This window comes from Thamnophis sirtalis, unplaced genomic scaffold (assembly GCF_051295495.1).
Source record: "Thamnophis sirtalis isolate CommonGarterSnake01/CBP01778 unplaced genomic scaffold, rThaSir2_p1.2 scaffold_13, whole genome shotgun sequence".
NCBI lineage: Eukaryota > Metazoa > Chordata > Lepidosauria > Squamata > Natricidae > Thamnophis > Thamnophis sirtalis.
Window position 1 is genome coordinate 27,855,232 of NW_028261393.1, and position 21,570 is coordinate 27,876,801.

The 21,570-nt window shown below is 40.6% G+C and overlaps 2 protein-coding genes across 2 annotated transcripts in view; both read right to left on the minus strand.

The window, feature by feature from the left end:
- Positions 1-5,016, minus strand: part of LCK (LCK proto-oncogene, Src family tyrosine kinase) — a 47,204-nt gene extending 42,188 nt beyond the window's left edge. Inside the window, exons 1-2 of the mRNA XM_087727122.1 lie at positions 4,852-5,016; positions 419-525 (exon numbers count right to left, since the gene is read on the minus strand). Of these exons, the coding sequence (XP_087583248.1) occupies positions 419-520 (102 nt within the window). The 5' untranslated portion in view covers positions 521-525; positions 4,852-5,016. The remainder of the gene's footprint in view (positions 1-418; positions 526-4,851) is intronic.
- Positions 5,017-13,116: 8,100 nt separating this feature from the next.
- On the minus strand, positions 13,117-20,815 carry FAM167B (family with sequence similarity 167 member B). The gene is made up of 2 exons (XM_014058388.2): positions 20,327-20,815; positions 13,117-14,473 (listed from the first exon to the last, which is right to left on the minus strand). The coding sequence occupies exons 1-2, from the start codon at positions 20,717-20,719 to the stop codon at positions 14,210-14,212; spliced, it is 657 nt and encodes a 218-aa protein (XP_013913863.2). The 5' UTR covers positions 20,720-20,815; the 3' UTR covers positions 13,117-14,209.
- Between the last annotated feature and the right edge of the window lie 755 nt (positions 20,816-21,570).

The following is a 21,570-nucleotide window of genomic DNA, read 5'->3' on the forward strand; positions in this document are numbered from 1 at the left end:
TCTTCTACATAACAAAGATCTCACCCTTCAGCCCTAGGGTGATGGGATTAAGCTATGATAGCATTAACTCTTTACCCATCTCACCACAGGGCGCCTGGGAAGAAGCAATGCTCAACCAAACGTGGACTCAAAGCACAGCCTACAGAGTTGCCCCTGCATGACCCCATGGGACTCTGACAACCAATCAGAATACAAGATCAAGATCAAAGGCCAGAGAGGACATAAAACCAGGGACTTTTAGCATCTCCCTCTCTTCTTCTTCTTCACCCAACATCTGGAAGCATGTGATTCCCCCTTTTCTATTCAGGAGCTCAAGCCATGTGATCCTGTCCACATTAAGCCATCTTTCTAAGCAGCCTCCATGTTTCCAGTGTCTTTTTCCTCACCTGGAACTGAGCATACCAGAGCAATTTCTCACCTTTGGCTTGGTGGCTGGATCAATAGGATAGTGACACACTTCACAAATCTCAGCGTCTATGGCCCAGTCATCATCATAGTCGAAACTGCAGCAGCAACCCATAATGTCTGCAAACACAAGAGAGGAGACAGAGTCATGAGCCCAGATTCAAAATCCCGAACGTCTAAGATCTTCAGCAAATTGCATGAAATTAGAAATAAAAATAAATAAATAAATAAATAAATAAATGCAAAATGAAATGAATTTGTAACAAAATATATTGCCCATCATTCATGATACTCCTGAAAAAAACTAATAGGCACTAGAAGCAGCAATACACCAATTACTTGACACCTCACTTGACACACCCATACCTGAAACCCTTATAAACAGAACACCGACACTGATATCTCCTAAACTCTGCTGAAGATGTTTCCTAGTAAGAATAGAATAGAATAGAATAGAATAGAATAGAATAGAATAGAATAGAATAGAATTCTTTATTGGCTAAGTGTGATTGAACACACAAGGAATTTGTCTTTGGTGCAGATGCTCTCAGTGTACATAAAAAGACAAGATACATTCGCCAAGAATCATAAGGTTCAGCACTTAATGATAGTCATAGGGTACAAATAAGCAATCAGGAAACAATTAATATCAATATAAATTGTAAGGATACAAGCAACTAAGTTCCAGTCCTGCAGTCATAAGTGGGAGGAGGTGGGTGATAGGAACGATGAGAAGACTAATAGTAATAGTAATGCAGCCTTAGTGAATAGTTTGACAGTAGTGAGAGAATTATTTGTTTAGCAGAGTGATGGTGTTCGGGGGAAAACTGTTCTTGTGTCTAGTTGTCTTGGTGTGCCTGGCTCTATAGAATCATTTTAGGGGTAGGAGTTGAAACAGTTTACATCCAGGATGTGAGGAGTCTGTAAATATTTTCATGGCCCTCTTTTTGACTCGTGCAGTGTACAGGTCCTCAAGGGAAGGCAGGTTGGCAGTAATTGTTTTTCTGCAGTTCTAATTATCCTCAGAAGTCTGTGTCTGTCTTGTTGGCTTGCAGAAGTCAAACCAGACAGTTATAGAGGCGCAGTTTGACAGATTCAATCATTTCTCTGTAGAAATGCATCAGCAGTTCTTTGGGCAGTTTGAGCTTCCTGGGTTGGCGCAGAAAGAACATTTTTGGTTGTGCTTTTTTATGATGTTTTTGATATTAGGAGTCCATTTTAGGTCCTGCGATATGATAGAACCTAGATATTTAAAGGTCTCTACTGTTGATACTGTGTTATCTAGTTCTCTAAGAGGTGGTAATATGGGAGGGTTTCTCCTAAAGTCTACCCCCATTTCTACGGTTTTGAGTGTGTTCAGTTTCAGATTGTTCCAGTCACACCATGAGGCTAGTTGTTCAACCTCCCATCTGTATGCAGATTCATCGTTGTCTCGAATGAGACCAATCACTGTTGTATCATCTGCAAACTTCAGTAGTTAGTAACGAAATGTTCTGAAATCTACCCACAAGCTTGGAGAATGAACCTTCACCCTTATCCTACACCAGAGCTACAGATATTCACAACTATTGCAATACAATCACTTGCCTAGAGCATGTCATATCATGGTGAGTACAGTAAGTTGGTGAAACAGGGGCAATACTTGGAAATCACATTTTCCTAGTATCAACCAATTCTGATATCCCTCAAGAGGTAGTACAAATAGTCCTCAACTTACAACCACAATTGGGCCCCAAATTTCAGTTGCTCAGTAAGACAGTTGCTTTATGACCTTACTTGCCAGAGTTGTTAAGTGAATCACTACAGTTGTTAAGGGAAACTGGCTTCCCCAATGACTTTGCTTGTCAGAAGGTCACAAAAGGGGAATCACAGCACCCTGGGACACTGCAGTCGTCATAAATATGAGTCAGTTGTGAAGCGTCCAGATTTTGATCACATGACCATGGGGATGCTGCAAGAGTCATAAATGTGAAAAACAACCATAAGTCGCTTTTTTCAGCACTGTTGTAAGTCGAGGACTACCTGTATAGCACTAATTATAGGAGGCTGGGAGTCACCAGCAGAAGGAACATTTTGCATTTTGCCATAGTTGGAAAAGTAATTTCTGAACAGGCACCATGCCATTTGAAGTCTGGAGTCTTCTTCCTCTTCTCTTTACAACCTTAATAATTTTTTTATATCAAGCAAGTATAAAATGCATTGCTTTATATTAAATTGTCAAGGTCTTCAAAGCAATAGAAGAGAATGAAATAAGCAAAATATAGAAAGGGCTTTAGAAATGTTTACAACATTAAGGAAGTAATCGGGTGATGTTTTCTACACAAGTTTGGAAAGTGATCTGTGGCATCGAGCTGTGCTTGCAAGGACTTAATTTTAAAAAATGAAAACATCCTTTAATTCCATTTTGATCCATTTTTCTTTCTTTTCTTTCCTTCTTCCTGCTCCCCTTTTTTCAAGCTGTTTTGCTTTGCGATATGTTTACCAGTTACTGTATGAGTTGCAGTATTTCTTTTGGTAATAATGCAAAATTAATTTATTTCCCCCCCAAGTATTTTGAGTTCACAATTCCTGTATCTGAATGTTGGGTTCATTAATAAAGGAGCTCTTTCTATCTTAAAAAAAAAAAGAAATGTTTACAACAAATGAAAAAGAAGAAAGTTGATAACCATCACCCACTTGCTACCAACTCCTCAGCAATTTGGAAGCTGCTGAGAAATTGGTAAAAGTCTGGCTAATTTTCAACTCCACCCCAAGTGATAGGAAGACCAGTAAACCTGTGTCCAAATATACCCTAACTGAAAGTTGGTGAGATATAGAGAATCAGGGAGTGCTCTCAATGTGCTATGCAAACTGCTTCCCACTTCAGCCCACACTCCTCTTTTGCCCCACCAACCTATCAGTTGGACTACTTTTGATCTCCTACCAGGAGATCAATAAACTCATATTTAGCCTGAGATAGAGATTGCTGGCAAGGAGCACCTGCACCTGCCCTCCATTCTAAGCCCCCAGCCACACTCATCCGAGCCTGATACATCACACTTCCAAAGTCATCATTGGTGGATGTCTCTCCTGTTAGTGATGCTCAGTGGGAAAATCTATCAAATGCTGCTCTAAAATTATCCCACGGTGAAGCTGAATGGACTGGCTGGATGAGTCGCATCCAATAATATAAGCTTTCTTGCTATGATTGTTATGCAAATCACCAGAGTTTTTGAGTGAATCAAATGGTTGTTAGCAAAACTGCATTCCGCCATTAACTTTGCTTGTCAAAAGCCATCTGCGAAGGTCCCAGATGGTGATCACATGACCAGGATGCTACAACCATTATATATATGCCAATTGCCCAGTGCCTGAATTTTGATCATGTGACCGTGGGAATGCTGTGATTGTCATAAGTGTGAGGACCAGTTGTATGTCACTTTTACAGGGCCATTGTAACTTTGGACAGTCACTATGTGAATTGTTGTAAGTACCTCCTTTCCCCAACAAATTGGCTGGATTTTGAAAGCAATTGAAGCTCAACACATTTAGAAGACACCTCCTAGTCTGTCTAACGTTTCATGTAATGTCTAAATTCATTTCCTTGAAGTCCTGAATGCTTCCTGTACCCCTTGGATTTCTCATATGTCTCTTTTGCTGTCCCTAAATTGCATTTATTGTTTTCCCATTAAGGTTTACATTATAAAATTCCTACAGATAAGTATTTATTTACTGAGCACTTATATTTTATGTTACAGATGGGCCTGTTTGCCAGGATCCTATCTTCTCTTGTGTTGATTGCAAGCTTGATGCCATAAGATGCCTTGAAAATTCAAGCCAAACAAAAGGTATAAGTTGAACAAAAGCCTGAATACTGTTAGCATCTCTCCCTCGTACACTTAACACACTTATCTCCTTAATTTAAAATAGAGAAAAAAAGATGGCAGTCTACAAAGATTCTTAGTCATCCAGGTGACAGTTGTCCCAAAGGTGCTTTCTGTCAAAAGGCAACTGGGCTTTCTTCTGCCTTTTGAAAGAAAGCACCTTTGGGACAAAGATTGCAGTCATGTCATCTTCTACTTCTTATTTACAAATCAGTTAATTATCATTAGTAGTTAAACTACTCGTTTAACTATAACTTCTAGCGAGTCAGTGTTAAATTGAATCCAACAAACAAAAAAGATACGTAAACAATAATAACATTCACTTACAGCCCAAACACTTATCCTCAAATGTCACCTACAACTCCCAGAGAAGGAAATGTTAGGAGAATATCTGTAGATAACCCCTTGGGAGAAAATTCCACCTAAAGAACCAAGGCTGGGGAATTCTGGGAGTTTAAGTCCACAAAGAGGCCATAGTTGCTGACAGAGTCTGACTGATACATCGGTCGGAAACTTGTCAGTTACCCTGCCCTGCGCTTGGGTCTAGAACTCAGCCTCCTCTCAGTTCTTCTCCATTACTTACTTTTAGTCGGGGTGGAAGAAACCAGTTTCTCCTTGGTTCCCACAATTTGAAAGGGAGGGAAAGGTCTTCCTCATCACACTACAGAGCTAATCCACATTAACTGTTTAGATAGAGACAGGACTGCAGATGAGAAGATCAAAGATTTCTTCACTTCTCTCTCCTTTCTCTCTCTCTTTCTCTCTTGCCACCTTTCCTGCTGATTTCCTGCCCTCTAAGATCTCTGCAGAGGCAGCACAAGAAATGTGTTTGTAGCACTTGTTTGACCACAAAAAGTTCTAAAGCAGTTCACAAACCCCAAAGGTTTCCTGCCAGCATCACCACCCCCCCGCCTTCTGAAGTTCTATAGCTGAATGTTGCAGCTGGCCCCCTATGGATCTCCTGAGCCACAAGGTGTGCAGCCTTATCATAAGACATACTGTACTGTTGTGCCTTTTGAATTCTGGGAACCATTACACTGGGAAGAACACAGAGACAGTATGGATTCAAAGCAGAGGTGGGTTCCTACCAGTTCGGCCCGGTTTGGCCAAGAAGGTAGTAACTTGGCCGGACACGCACCCGAACTGGCTCTATGGCGGCGCCATTTTGATTTTATGTTCTGCGCATGCGCAGAACAATCTTTCTTGCAAAAATGTAATTTTTTCCTTTTCTAATGTTGTGCGCATGCGCAGATTTTTTGGGGTACAAATGCTCACACATTTTTTGTGTGCCGAACCAGCAGTAATGCCGGCAGCAACCCACCCCTGATTTAAAGGATGTTTCAGGAATGCTTCCAGACATTTATTTAAATGTCAGAGGAGCTCCATGTTCCAGATTGGGTCCAAAGGGATCTCATTGCTTTCTCTTGGCTTGATTTTCCTCACAAAGAATCACTAAAGAGCTAGTGGTTTTCCCTTCTGAACAGGAAAAACTGACTAGCCAGGAAACTGTTTAGAGGATTGCTTTTCTACTGCACCTGGAAAAATGAGACATGGTGACATTAACCTCAACAACGTTCTGATGATTGCGCTGCCCCCACATTGATTTTTGGCCCCTCATCCTGACATTCCTACTAATTAAATTTCATTCAAATACTCTGAAACTTAAAGTCATGCCCAACACTTGGTGGCTGAATGATTCACAGGTTTGTTCTTTTATTTGAAAAGGGATAGTGTTTATGGATATTTTCTGGAACAAAATGCCTAGGGGGGGGGATTTTTTAGAAGGAGATGATGAATAAGGCCCACTTTTGTTTGTTTCACACAAAAATATATCACTGAAATAATTAGCTAGGAAGGGGAGGATAAATTGAAAATAAACTAGGGCACTGGGTTCTATGGTGGAGAGATGAGGACAGTGAGTAGACTGGAAAAAACAAGAATGGATCCAATGAAAACAGTATGGAGCTTTTCTGTCTTTCTCTTCAGGAAGGGAGGGAGGGAAGGATGGAGGGAGGGAAGGATGGAGGGGGGAGGGCGGCGGGAGGGAAGACGAAGGAAGGACAGAGGAAGGGAGAGAAAGACGGAAGGAGGCAGTGTTAGGACTATAATCTAATGGTTGGGTTGGCAATATATAAATCATGTAACAATGTTGTACCTGTTTCTTTCAATCATACTGTAAAATGTGATTGGTTGCTGTTTTCCTCAATCGGCCATAAGAGGGAGCCAGAACGACTGTTAGCTCTCTGTTCGTTAGATGCTGGGCTGATCTGATCTGAGTATTTTAACTGAAAGACATTGATGACTGACTGTCTTATCCGTGTATGACTTGGACTGTTTGATGGACTCTGATACCTCTATTTCCACGAAAGTAAAAGCCTATTTAAACTGCAGTGTCTCTGTATGCTGGTTTGTGTGTTCTCCAACACAACTCTCACAACACTTCGCTGAACGTACCGCTCTCCCAATTGGGAGCTTACCTAACACTGGTTATGGGCCCAGAGTATACCAGACGTAGCTAAAGGAGAGTTGGTGTTGATATGCAATACCACATACAGACAGCTGTTTATTTAGTGATTGCACTATCCTGGAGAAGATAGCGAGTGACCCATCAACAAGTCTATCTATGATAACCCGGTTGGATGGAACAAACTATGTTTCCTGGTCTATGAAATACAGTCTACTCCTACATAAGGAAGGTTTATGGGATGCTGTACAGAATCCACCGGATGTAACTGCTTGGAATCCAGATAATGATGATGATGCCAAGAAGATAGCAGATTTTCAGCGATGCAATGAACAGGCTGTCAGTGTTCCAAGTATCATGTAGAATTAAATCAGAGTCCAAAGCAAAAACTATCTGTAAAGTTCCAATTTAATAAATCAGACATCTTGGCATTATGCTATGAAATCCCAATACTTGAAATGACATCAGAATTCCACCCAGTTAAAAGTTCATGATCTTGTCCCCACACCCACAATCTATCACATGATCCAATCTTCTTCTTCCACACTGGCATCCACACCCAGCTGCTTCCGGTCAGGTGTAAGAGTACGGAGACAAAAGATGACCTTGAGCTTCTAGAAAGGAATGAAAACAATACATTCCACAATCCTACTCCTTTTATTCCCCCCTCCCATGAACTAAACTAATGAAACAGCATAATGAAATAAGAGAAAGTGTGGCAGGCCAAAAAACAATTAAAGGAATATAATTGCAGGCCTGACACAGGAGTTGTGTATTATTGGTCTAGCACTGAATGACCAACAATTAATACATATTCGTATGTATTTTCTACTGCAACATCTTGCAATAGAAAATTCTACTGCAAGATATTGGGAGAATTTGAAGAGAATTTGTGTTCTCTCCAAAAGGATGGAAAGGGAACAACTGAGAGAAAAACCACCACAACATGAGCAGTCGCATTCTACTGTCTATACAGTTCGAAAATGTTATTCTTGTGGGGCTAAGGGACATATAGCTATGTTCTGTAAAAAGGCAAAACAACAGAATGCCAGAAGCGCTAGAAAAAATGCTAATCTCAACTTAGCTATGTCTACTTTGGCTATGTCTAGCAATGCACCTATAAATCATAATTTGTGGGTTGTTGATAGTAGAGCATCACAGTGCATTGCTAGAGATAGAAAAAGGTTTGTAAAAATGACCACGAGCAAGGAAATGTGTTTTTGGCAAATGGTTGGAAGGTGAAGGCATCTGGTGAAGGTAATGCATGTTGTTCATTTCTAAAGAAGTTACCAATGTTATATGTACCTAACCTGAAATTCAACTTACTATCAGTTAGGGCTCTGGTTAACATTGACTATGTGGTAACCTTTAGGGGAGATATCTGTATTATTGAAAAGGAGGGTAACAGGGTTACTGCTACTTTAAAAAACGGTTTATATGTTATATCGTATGGCCAGATGGCTAACACAGCTTATCATAATGTTAAACCCCATGACGAATGCATACATTTACTACATAGACACATGGGGCACATTAATTTTAAGATGCTGCAACGAACTGTTAAGTTGGCAGGAGGAGTAAAACTAAAACAATGCGGTAAATGTTTGCAATCAGGAGAAAAGCAAAGTTACTCCTGCAAACAGACTGAATGGTTTTAAAACAAAGGAACCTCTGGAGGTTATTTTTGCTGATTTAATAGGACCTTTGAAATCCAGTTTGGGAGGTGCCTGTTATGTTTTGAGTATCATGGATCATTATTCCCGATACGATTTCTGTTACTTAATGAAAAACAAAACAGAAACATTTCAGTATTTTTTAATTGGCTGAGGTTTGCGGAGAGAAAGATGAAAGGTTATTACTGTAGTTACTGATAATGGGACGGAGTTTACCAACTATAAATTCCAAACAATGTTAAGAACAGCTGGAATCGAGCACAAACGTTCTGCTCCTTATAGGCCACAACATAACTCATTTGTAGAACGAAGGGGGCAAACATTACAGGCCATGGCTCGAACTATGATAGCTGATTCAGGTTTTCCGGAAACACTGTGGGGTGAAGCTATGATGTGTAGTAACCATGTTTTAAATAATGTGGTGAATACAACAACCGGTGAATTGCCATTCACTAGGTGGCATGGCAGAAAACCAGATTTGAGTTACCTACATCACAAGTGAGACTGAAAGGGCAACATAGAGCTCGACATTAGGATATGAGGCTAACCATAAGTTTTGGGAGAAGGGCACAGCTAAGGTTCACTGTAGCACTAGTGCTAAGTTTATAGAACAAGTGGGGTGGAATAAATTAGAAACAACTGATGATGTAATTATCGACACCCAAGTAGTCCCTAATGATGAGGTAGGAAAACCAGTAATCAAAGAAATTAAGGAAGAAGTACATGACGAACCAGAAGAACAAGAGCAGGTTATACAGGAGAGTCCACTGGTGAGTCCTGAAATACCTAGATGTTCTACTCATGTAACTAGACCACCTGACAGGTATCAGGCATCTATAGCATGTCAGGCAAGTAAGGTTCCTGCTAATTACCAAGAATTAACTCTATATCCAAATGAGGAACAGAAAGCTTGAAAAGATGCAATGGAAAAGGAATTGAAATCATTGCAAAGGTTAGAGGTGTATGAAAATGTAAAGTTACCACCAGGTAAACATGCCATTGATTGTAAATGGATTTTCAAACTTAAAAATAGTGTAGGTGGGACTGTAACCCATAAAGCCAGGTTAGTTGCACAAGGGTTTGCTCAGTAGCAAATGACTATGATGAGATCTTTGCGTCTATTTTAAAGGCTACAATGTTACGTGCAGCATAAGTGTGGGCAGCTAAGAATGAATATATAATTAATCATTTAGATGTAGAGACAGCATATCTTCATACACCATTGCAACATACTATATATTTACAGAAGCCTGCAGGATTTAAAACTGATAATAAAACCGATTGCTGGAGGTTGAAAAAGAGCCTGTATGGCTTGAAGCAATCAGGATATGAATGGAACCAATGTATGGTTAAAGAGTTAACTAAGATAGGTTTTAAAGCTGGCATTGCTGATCCATGTTTGTTTAAGAAAGAAAGTAATGGTGTGATTTCATTGTTGTTATTGTTCACTGATGACATAGCATTAATCACTAAAACTGAGCAAGAAGCTATGAGGATTATAACACTGTTAAGGACAAAGTTCAGTATAAAACATCTAGGTGAGATTAGGCAATATTTTGGTTTAAAAATAGATAAAACTAGGGGAGGATACAAAATCTCACAAACTGAGAAGATAAACCAGCTACTCAGAATGTTCAGGATGGAACAGTGTAAACCAGCAAAAACTCCAATGGGACTGGAATTTAGCCATGATGATGTAAAAAGCTCTATGTTTGATAAGGGTATTTATCAATCATTAATTGGTAGTTTATCATATCTGAGTAATTGGTCAAGGCCTGATATAGCATTTAGTGTAAATCAATTAGCCAGGTTTAATGCTGAACCTGCTGAAAGGCACTGGCAAGCTGCTAAGAGGATATTAAAATATCTTAAGCAAACGATGCATTATGCATTATATTTAGAACCTAGAGATGATCTGAGTTTAACAGCATATGCTGATGCAAGTTTTGCTACAGATGTGTCTACACAGAAATCAACATTGGGGTTTGTTATATTCCTGAGAAAGGCACTAATTGGATGGTTGTCTATTAGACAAAAACATTTAAGTCTATCGACTATGGAGGCTGAGTTCTCATATCTGTCATTATTATGTACAGATTTGATTTGTTATAAACAACTCCTGCTGGATATGGGGATTGATGTACAAGAACCTATTGTTGTTTATGAACACAATCAAGCAGCAATTCAGATGGCATCCAATATTGCTGTAAAAACTAGGTCAAAACACACTGATATAAGATATCTGAATGTACGGCAAAGTGTGAATAGTAAATTAGTTTCACTGGAATATTGTATGTCTGAAAACATCGCAGATCATTTCACTAAGGCCCAAGGTAATATAAAGCATAAATATTGTTGCGAAAAATACGGATTAAGATTGTAAGAGTTATATATTGTCCTACCCAAAGGGGAGAATGTTAGGAATATAATCTAATGGTTGGGTTGGCAATATATAAATCATGTAACAATGTTGTACCTGTTTCTTTAAATCATACTGTAAAATGTGATTGGTTTCTGTTTTCTTCAATCGGCCATAAGAGGGAGCCAGAACGACTGTTAGCACTCTGTTCGTTAGATGCTGGGCTGATCTGATCTGAGTGTTTTGGAAGCTAGCTGTTAGAAAATGCCGTGAGCTATTGTAAGTTTTGCAACTGCTAGCAAGCTTTGTGTACCAGACTGATTGTATGATACTGGACTATGTTATTTGGATTATCCCTTAATTGAAAGACATTGATGACTGACTGTCTTATCCGTGTATGACTTAAACTGTTTGATGGACTCTGATACCTCTATTTCCACAAAAGTAAAAGCCTATTTAAACTGCAGTATCTCTGATGGTTTGTGTGTTCTCCAACACAACTCTCACAACGCTTCACTGAATGTACTTGCTCTCCCAACAGGGAGCTTACCTAACAGGGAGGAAGGAGAGAGGGAGGGAGGATGAAGGGAGGGAAAGACAGAGGGAGGGAAGGACACAGGGAGGAAGGATGGATGGAGGGAAAGATGGAGGGAGGGAGGGAGGGAGGAAGGAAGGAAGGAAGGAATGAACGAAAGAAGGAACGAACGAAAGAAGGAACGAAGGAACGAAGATTTAACTTTAGATTTTAGATTTGTTTTTTGTTTTTTTTACACTACCGAGAGTCACATCTCCAAGATGGGCAGCAATATAAATTTGATGGTACAGTAATAAATAAATAAAAAGGAGGAAGAAAGCAGGGATGCCCTTGCAGCAAGAGTTCAAAAAAATGCCTATTTTGATAGCCCTCGTGGACATTCTGAAAGGAGGACTCCTGGTCAGATCCATCCAAGGGCCCACCTGGCCTATCAAGCAACCTCTTTCTGTGCTCCTCAGTGTTAACAATAGTCCACCACTTTCAAGGAGGTGCCATGATTAAGGATAGTAGCTATGGGATGGCCTGGTTCTTCATGAATTGGCCCAATTCTTCTTTACTTATGGATACGCCAGGGATGGTCTCCGTATCTGATGGCATAAATTAACTCTGCCTTGAATTTTAAAAAAGCTCTTCCTTTGGATAGTGGTGAATCTCCTGATGTTTCACTTTGACGGAGTACGCATGTTGTGAAAAAGGAGGAAGAATGACTTTTCCCATATTTTGCATACCACGTACGTTGTTCCAAGCCTCTCTCCCCTCTCTTTCACTTGCCTACTTCAATTTCATCAATTTGGTTGCTCTTGCGTGAACCTTTTCCTGTCTGGGTTAGTGACAAGAACAATGCCCAATGGCAACCTTGCAAAGCATTTCCTCCTTTTGGACATTAATCTTGAGATTATGGGTAATTTAACTTGGTTTTGTATGGATGCATATAAAATAATCTTTACGATCATTACTGAGAGCAGCTGAACACAATTCTTTATGGTTAGCCAAACGTGGCTTGTTCTCAACTTTAAGTTTTGGACCGATTTTTGTCTCAGTCTTTTTGATGGAGTTGGTGCTTTGTTTTCTGTGGGTCCAGTTAATTATTATATATTCCTGCTGGGTTTGTCTGATTTATAAGTGAAGTCCTTAACATTTTTTTCGTTGTTTTATAAAATTATTTATCTTTGGTTATCAATTTTTATGCATCCTCTCCATAGTCGTCACACATAATCGTCACACATTATATAAAATCTCATATTATCAATCTAATATATATGCATACAATATTATCATTATTAATCATTTATTTGACTATAACTATTAACTTATTAATGGTTAGACAAAGAATTTTATAAGATGTATTATTACTGGATGGATTTAGGATGATGTAATGAAATGTCATAATATAAATTTATCTAAAATGTAGAATATCTCACATAAAATGAAGCAATGACAATTATAGTCAATAAATGTATAATAATAATTTTATACATATATATCATATTGACAATACGAGATTCTATATAAAGTGTGAGGACTATGGTGAGAATGTACAAAAAAGTTTTGTAATCAATCGACACACTGTATGGAATTGGAAGATGTTTTTATGTTTTATGTTTGTCTGTACTTGTTTGTTTAAAAATAAAAAAATGTTTTTTTAAAAAAATCATTGATTTCACTCTGAATTTTTTGGTGTCATTTTTAAGACGACTCTTGTGTTATTGTGACTCGTTAATCTTAGCCTTTTCTGTTCCAAATATTCCTTTTAGTTGGAAATTCTTCTATGTACTCTTTTTATTTATTTATTTTAAACCAATAAGTTTAATCCATACTGGCTGGGGAATTATGGACATTAATATCCACATGTTTTAATGTATCTAAAGTTGAAAAGCATTGATCCAGAGTTACAATTACCACATGGTTACATTTGCTTCCTGCTGGTTAATAAACCATAATAAAGATTGCTAATAAAGAACATTGCCGAGGGAAGAAAAGTGGAATTGAGCAGAGATCACAAAGAGCAACAGAATCATGATCTTTGGGGTTTCTTTTCATGTATTTTATTAATTGTGCCAAGCTTGCTAACGTAAACACAAGCACACTGGTTGCACACTCAGTTAAAATTGGCAAGGGCAGGGCCAAGAAGAATGTGGTATGTTGATGTGCACATGCACCATGTCGGCAGAAAAGTCACTGAACAGAGGAAATACCCTTTACAGCAATGCTTCCCAAAGGAGAAATTACTCAAAATTGGATAAAAGTGTTTTTTCTTTAGGTAATAATGTATGACCTCATTACCAACAGAAACATTTAAACTGCCTTAAAGATTCCTATCGGTACTAACTAATAAGCTTTGTGAAATTACCAATGATAATGTGCCCCTCCTGTGTCCTTGGCCAGGTCCACAGGACAGTCCAGAGAGCCACAGCATAGAAGACCTTAAGGGAGGGGAGGTCAAAAGGGTCAAAATGCAGCTTGTGAACCCTGCTCCATTTTTGCATGCATTGCTGGCAACTTTGGGTTGGCCCTTCTCTGAACCTGTAGATTGGAGTTTGTTCTCCACCAGACCCTCTTAAGCCTTGAATCACCAAAAGGATACCCATTGTCCTTCTTGCTCCATATTGCTCCCTGCTTTTCATCTCCTTTTTCTAAGTAGCAAAGCTTCCTTCCCTGAGGGGTGCTTCACCCGAAGAAAAGCTGCCCCAGGCAGTTCCCTAGATTTCTCTACTTTCTACTAGGATGTGTTTTGTCTATCATCTCACTTCCCTGAGATTGCCAGTTCAGGTATGTTTGTGAGCCCAGAGCAGATCAGCCACTGCTCTACATAGGTGCAAAATCTATAGGTGCATGCAATGGGTGCCAAGATACCCCCTGGTTGCCAGCAGCCACAAGCGCCAAGCAAGCAGGCAATAGGGTGAAGGTCCATCAGCACAAGGAGAAGCGGCGGGAGTTTATATTCATGCGGGTGACTCCAATGTGCTTGAGAGGGGTAGACAAGAGGAAGGCCATCTTGGGGGGAATGTTGCAGAGCAGGTCTGAGTCCTCCTCGCAGCCCTCCAGTTCAAAGGTGGCATCATCCAGCATCTCTTTGTGACGATGGCAAGCCTGCTCCACTTTCAGCTGATGGATCTGGGCCCGCAGCCCTATCAGCTGCCGTGCCAGCTGGTTGTCCAGAGCCTGCATCTTCCTCTGAAAGAAGAAAGGATTGGCCTGACATCAAATGTATTTATTTCTTTGATTTTTATCTTGCCTTTATTATTTTTTATAAATAAGACAGCAAATTTACATAATACCCATGAATGAAGGCAAATCTACCAAATGTACTGGATCTCCTGCATGGATTGCCTCTGTGACTATGTAGGACAGACAGGGAGGAACGTACTACCAGATAGGAAGAACACAAGCAACGGTCAGATGAGGAAACCTGAATATTGGTAGCCTCTCATTGTCCTGAACAAGGACATACATTCAATTTCGCAGCTACTAAGATTGTTGGCCGAATAGGTACAAATATGGCCAGAGAAATGATTGAAGTCTGGGAAACAGACCTCATGTCAATTAACAAGAGTGCTGATTTACCACCAGGTTGTCAGCTATTTAGGAGCTGAAGACTCCTAAGTAGAAATAGCCAAATTGCCAGCCATCAACATATCAATCAACTAACAAATACAACTCACAGAAAACCCCAAAGCAAATATTCCAGTAGAGAGAAATTCCCTGGAGATGGGCTCCAGCATGAGTCCAAAAGCTTGGAAGAATAAACTTCTGGACCCAGTGACTGACTGTCAGACCTGCCTCAATCTGATCCCTTAGGAAAGAAAGACTTTCGACTCCATTAGGTTGAAGTAAAAGGTTCTTTTACTGAAGGAAGTTGATTGCAGTAATGTCAGACTAACTCTAAGGCTATGATGGCAAACCTATGGCATGCATGCCAGAGGTAGCACGTAGAGCCTTCTCTATGGGCACGAATGCCATCACCAGCTGCTCTTCTGGGTTCCGTCACATGCATGCGCACCGGACAGCTGGTCTGGCATGCATGTGTGTGGTGGCCAGCTGATCTTTTGGGTTCCAGTATGCGCATGCAGGCTGGCCATCTAGTCTTCGCGCCAAGACCAGTTGTCCAGCGCGCATGTGCACGATGGAACACAAAAGAGCAGCTGGCTGCCATGCACTTGCACACCAGCCAGCTGCTCTCTTCCAGGTTCTGGTGCTCCAGTTTCAGCACTCAGTGCCAAAAAGGTTAGCTATCACTGCTCTAAGATTTCCTTGCATGAAAAAGATACAGAAAAGATTCCTGTCTCTGATCTCCCTGCGTCCAGTCTGCGTTTCATCAATTGCAGCTCGCCAAAATGTTATGAAAACACTGAAATGTTGTGGGCAATTCACATTCCTTTCCCAGGGTGTATGGACTTGGTGCCTCTGGTTGTGGGCTTCTCTGGACTTCCTCACCTGTCATTTCGTACACCCAATCATATTGCCCATTTGTCACCTTCTCACCCCCTCCAGCCTTTGATGGCAGAACCCAACACCAACCCAGATTCAATTTTACATAATAATCTGTCCTCCTCCTATTTTCTTTGCAACAACAACAACCCTGTGAGGTAGGCTGGATGGTGACAGTGTGATTGTGACTGGCTCAAAGTCCCAGCTTTCATGCCTAAGGTAGGATGAGAACCACTGCATAAAATCGGGTCTGAATGGGTTATAATCGAAGGAAGAAGTATCTAACATCCATCATTTCACTGAAGAAAGAATTCTAACATCTGGGCTGGATACTAGTACAGAGTTCTAGAAGGAGGAGAAGGGAAAGCCAGTGACATTACACACATTGTGATGCCCTCCCACATATGAACAAGTTCTACAACTGATATTAAGTTGACAAATTGCCTGATAATCCCACGACCCATGTGATCTCACTTGCTTCCCCTGCAGACATCCAAGGGTGTTGCTGGGACTGCAAAGGAGGGCAAATGACATCAGCTGCAACACGGTGTCGTTGCACAAAAATTACTATGCTTCTATTGGACCCCTGTAGATTCAACAAATTAAAACAACTTGCAGTTCATTAATCAACTTTATAATTTGATTTGAAACAAAAAGATGGAACCAATGAAATGGCTGATTTAATTATGTTGCAGCTGCCACGGGAGATAGACTGGGGTTTTTATGAATTTTTATTACTGTGTTTCCCTGAAAATAAGACAGGGTCTCATTTTCTTTTCATTCCCAAAATAAGCACTTGGCCATTATTTTCGGGAAAATGTATTATTTTTGAGGTGGAGGAGGCGGTGAGTGTGGTCACCTCATGGCTGCTGATGCTGTGTTGCAATATTTTCTGGGAGGGCTTATTTTAACACATGCGCTCAAAAGCCCTATTGGGCTTTTTATTCGGGGAGGTCTTATTTTTGGGGAAACAGGGTACATGATGGATTTTTTACAATTTTGTGAGACTCCTGGAGTCATTTATGCATTGAGTTGGGCAGTTATATAAATAGACAGATGAGAGAGGGGGGGGAATAAGTAGGTAGGTAGATGAGAGAGAGAGGGAGAGAAAGAGGGAAGGAGAGAGAAATATGTTTTACTTCTCTCCATCTAGTAGCTTAAAATCAATGAGGCTTAATGCAGATAGGCCAGTAAGCAGCCAAACAGAGCCAAGGGATACCAAGATAGCCTCTAGGGACAGGTAACAACCTGGTTTCTTGAAGGAAGTTAACAAAATATCTCCACACAGAAGGGTGAACAACTGCTTGGCCCACAAAGGTTATGGCCAAAAATGCCAACGTGGTGGGTTTCACAACTTGAAGTTTCATGATGCACATAAAAAAAAGCAGGGGAGAGTTTTCATGCACTGTTACAGCTCCTACCTTCACTTTTCTGGCCCAGCAGACACACCTGTTCCCAGAAGAGCAAACACAAATGTAATAAACACCCACCAGTTCAGCTGCAGACTTTGCTTTGCGCAATAGAATTCTCAAGACAAAATTCACCCTTTCATTTTCATTGCAGTTGTGTTTCCCAGACTTGGTCGCTTTAAGACTTCAACTCCTAGAATTCTGGGACACATCTGAAAGCTGGCAAGGTTGAGATACATGACTGCAGGTTCAGAAAATTACTGAGAGCTATACATTGAATCACCAGGGGTTGATGTATAGCAGAGGTCTTCAAACTTGGCAACTTTAAGACTTGGAGGCTTCAACTCCCAGAATTCTCCAGCCAGCTCTGCTTAAACTCTTAAAGTTACCAGGTTTGGGCACCCCTGGTGTATAGTCTCCAAGGAGAGTTGACTTTTTAAGACAGGATGACTCTGCTCCAACAAAGTGATTCCTGGGCTGCAACTTCAGGAAAGGTCCCAGCTCACAACGGATATGATCAGCTCACAACGGATATCTTGTCACTGCTGCCAGCTACTTTACATAACGAGAAACACCCAGCCATTGGAAAGCTTTCTCTGTTGCCTGACGCCATGCTCTTCCCTCTGCAGTCTTGTATAGTATTTTTTTTTAAAGTACCATTGGCTAAAAGGCTTTGTGCCAGAGGTGGTATTCAGCAGTTTCTGACCAGTTCTGGAGAACCGGTAGCAGAAATTTTGAGTAGTTTGGAGAATCAGTAAATACCACCTCTGACTGGCCCTACCCCATCTATTCTCTGCCTCTTGAGTCCCAGCTGATTGGGAGGAAATGGGGATTTTGCAGTATCCTTCCCCTGGAGTGGGGAAGAAACGGGGATTTTGCAGTATCCTTCCCCTGGAGTGGAGAGGGAATGGGGATTTTGCAATATTCTTCCTCCAGGAGTAGGGAGAGAATGGATATTTTACTGTATCCTTCCCCTGGAATGGGGATTTTGCAATATTCTTTCCCTGGAGTGTGGAGGGAATGGAGATTTTCCAGTATCCTTCCCCTGCCACACCCACCAAGCCACTCCCACAGAACAGTAGTAAAAAATTTTTGAATCCCACCACTGCTTTGTGCCTATGATTCCAAAGATTTGGAAACTGCAGAAAATGTTCTTCTTCATTGTTCCTTCTATGGAGTAGATTCTGAACCAGATTCTCTCTACCTATGATTAGTAGAGACCTGGTTGGCCCAGGTTCAGCCTATGTCAAATGCTGATGATAGATGAAGTATCCCTCATTGCAGCACATACAGCTACGTTTTGTGCAGCAGTAGGGAAGATTCGATGAGCTCATTTTTTGCTGGCCAAAGGTAACTGTAATTCATCTAAATTCTAGCTGTTATCATTTTTGGGGAATGTTAAATGATGTTACATGGAATATAATGTTAGTGTCTACATTATAATTTAATACAGACTGCATCATAGATCTCATTCATAGATGTTAGTTAGGTTGTTTTAGAAACATATTTTAACTTTACCTTAAACTATTTTGTTTTTTATCCATTTATCTAGTTATCTTTGTCCAGAATCATATAGGGCAGGGGTGTCAAACTCACATCATCACAGCGGTGTAACATAACATATTAGGACTTTCCCCCCCCCCTTCGCTAAACCGGGCCTGGATATGTGGCCAACACATGACACATCTGGTCTGTGGGCTAGGAGTTTGCCAGCCCTGATATAGTCTCCTACTTGAACAACGGGTTTGACTAGAAGATCTCCAAAGTCCCTTCCAAATTTGTTACTCTATGGTATGTTCTACATTCTAAATCTATTTATCTTCACAGAGCACTCTGCTTCTATTGATCTAGAACTGTAATAAACTGAAATTTATAAACTGTCTAAATAAAGTCTAAAATTGCTGGGAAAATGTCCAGGATGGCCATGGACTCTCCATTGCTCAAATACCTTGCTCCCCTTCTTCTTTTTCTTAAAATATGGGACTGCAGTCTGATTACATACATACAGATTACAACTGCTGAGTTTCACATTACTACAATTTACTTACCCACTGAATATTGCCACATTTGATAAAATATGTTGGTAACCAAGATTTATTTGGGTCTTTATGTGTTTATTTTTCTTTATTCATTTGTTTACTTGACCAGCAGAGGCATCCAAAATCCATCATAGTAAGTAAGATTCAACAGTAGCAAAGATTCAATAGGGAGCAACAACAACAAAAGATTTAAAATACCGTATTTAACCGTTTTAAAAGACCTCAGCAATGTTGGGTAATATTTGCTGCCACGTCCTCAGAGTTGCTAGGCAAAATTTAGCAATTTTGTAGTCAACAATGGCCATATGATCTGCCAGAAGAAGAGATGTTGGTGGTGCCAACTAATGATTTACAAGCAGCCAGAGATTCTAATGTAGTGTTAAGCACACACTTTCTTCAACATGGCAAGCCATCCCTTTGCTAGGACTGTGATGGCAAAAAGCTGGAAGCAAAACTAAAAGAAATGATGTATATATCTATCACGGTCACCATAGAATGGCTCAATCTCAAGCACAGCACTTTATGGTGGTTGTATTAGGATCTGTCCTCTGTTCCTGAAAGTTTTCAGTTGTATATATCCAACCACTTGGCCCAACTTGCAGGAGGGTACCAGGTGAGGACACCAACGCCAAGTTGGACTTAATAGGTTTCAAAGCATTCCCAAACACTTCCCACTTCTAATAATCAGAGGAGACCAGGTGTGCCAATGATGTCACCTGTGACATGGCATCATCATCATCATCATCATCACGGTCCAATGTTGTTGTTGTGGCTTCAACTAGAGGTTGGTCCTTCTCAGACACGACTCTTAGCCTGTCGCTTACAGCTGGAGCAGAAGCAGAGAAACACAGCTTGTAAAAAGCTCCTGACTGGTGGTGGTCCTTGAAAAATACTGACCTGAACAGGTTTTCTCCTCTGCCTATGTTCTCCAGAAGCCCACTGCCCAAAAAAGCAGCAGAGATTAAGTTAAAGGGATGAATAGTATAGATGGTCCTGGTTGGAGATTGAAAAACCAGGATTTTGCTGCCCCGTCTTCTAATAAATTTCATTGACATTAATTATAACTACCCCAAATGTAGCTTCCTGGTAGAACTATCTGATTTTCTGACCCTTTTAGGCCAAGTAATCCTGAGACCCCAAAAACTACTTACCAGTTCCATCCGAAGCCATTCAAAGGCCATACCAATGGTGGGGAATCCACAAACAGACTTCAAGGGTCCCTGGGCCTGATCCTCCTCTCCTACTGCCTCTTCACCCTGCTTCTCCAGGTGGGTCTTCAGAGCTCCATCCCGCAGCCCATTTCTCCAGGAGGGACTTTGCACATGGGCCTTCCACTCCAGGTAAGATGGGCGCCGTGTCTGTAGCTTCAACTTTGTTGTCAAGGCCTTGACGCTGTCTAGGTTCTCCTCTTCTAAGTTGAGGTCATCTTCCCCCAACTCCTTGAACCTCACCAGGGCCATGGCAGAGATGCCAAGCACAGAGTGTGTCTCCACAGAGGACAAAATAACAAACTCACTCTCCTTCTCGGTGTGCACACGCTGCATATGCGTGTGCGTGCATGGACAAAAGCTGTTTATGCTTGAAACAATCAAGTCCTTGGAAATATAAAAAAAAGCAGGAACTTTAATTATCCAGAGGTGAATGGCACAGGGTGTTTTTTTTTAAGTATACTATTATTGTCTTCAGCTGGGCGGGGACACGCTATTCTTTGAAAGGAAGTTTCAGTAGGAACATAAGTCAGCAAGAGTGTAAAGTAATTTATCCTGTGTGGGCACTGTTTCCTTTTCTTATCACCAGCCAAGAAGAGTCATGGATCCTCCACCCAGGTCTGAAATGAGTTGGAAAAATGAAAGGGCAAAGTACAATATTTTTTATCAAGCTAGTTAAAGTTAGGCTTTAGCTAACCAGAGGCGGGGAGACCTTGATTGGGGCACTGGCCTACCACATCTTCTCTGCCCCCTTTTAATCTCTGGGACAACAAGGAAAGTAAAGCAGCAGCTCCTCCTGCTGACTCTAATAAACCAATCCATTTGATGCACTTCAGTATGCAAATGGGGAACTTTCTTCCTGACCCAGAAGAGGTGTTTTCTTTTTTACAAAAATATTTATTTTTATTTGCTTGATTATGTGTGGTCAAATCATTTTTAACTCCTAGGAACCACATAGATAGCTGGCACCCATGGCAATTTACACTCAACCTGGATTTTCAGGTCTTTTAATGCTGCACCCACCTGTTCTCCAGCTAAGTCCATCCATCTTGCTATTTTATTTTTCTTACCCATTCATAAATGCTGGTTGGCTTACAAATAAAAGATTTATATTAGATTTATATACCACTTCACATTGCTTTTACAGCCCTCTCTAAGTGGTTTACAGAGTCAGCCTCTTGCCCCCA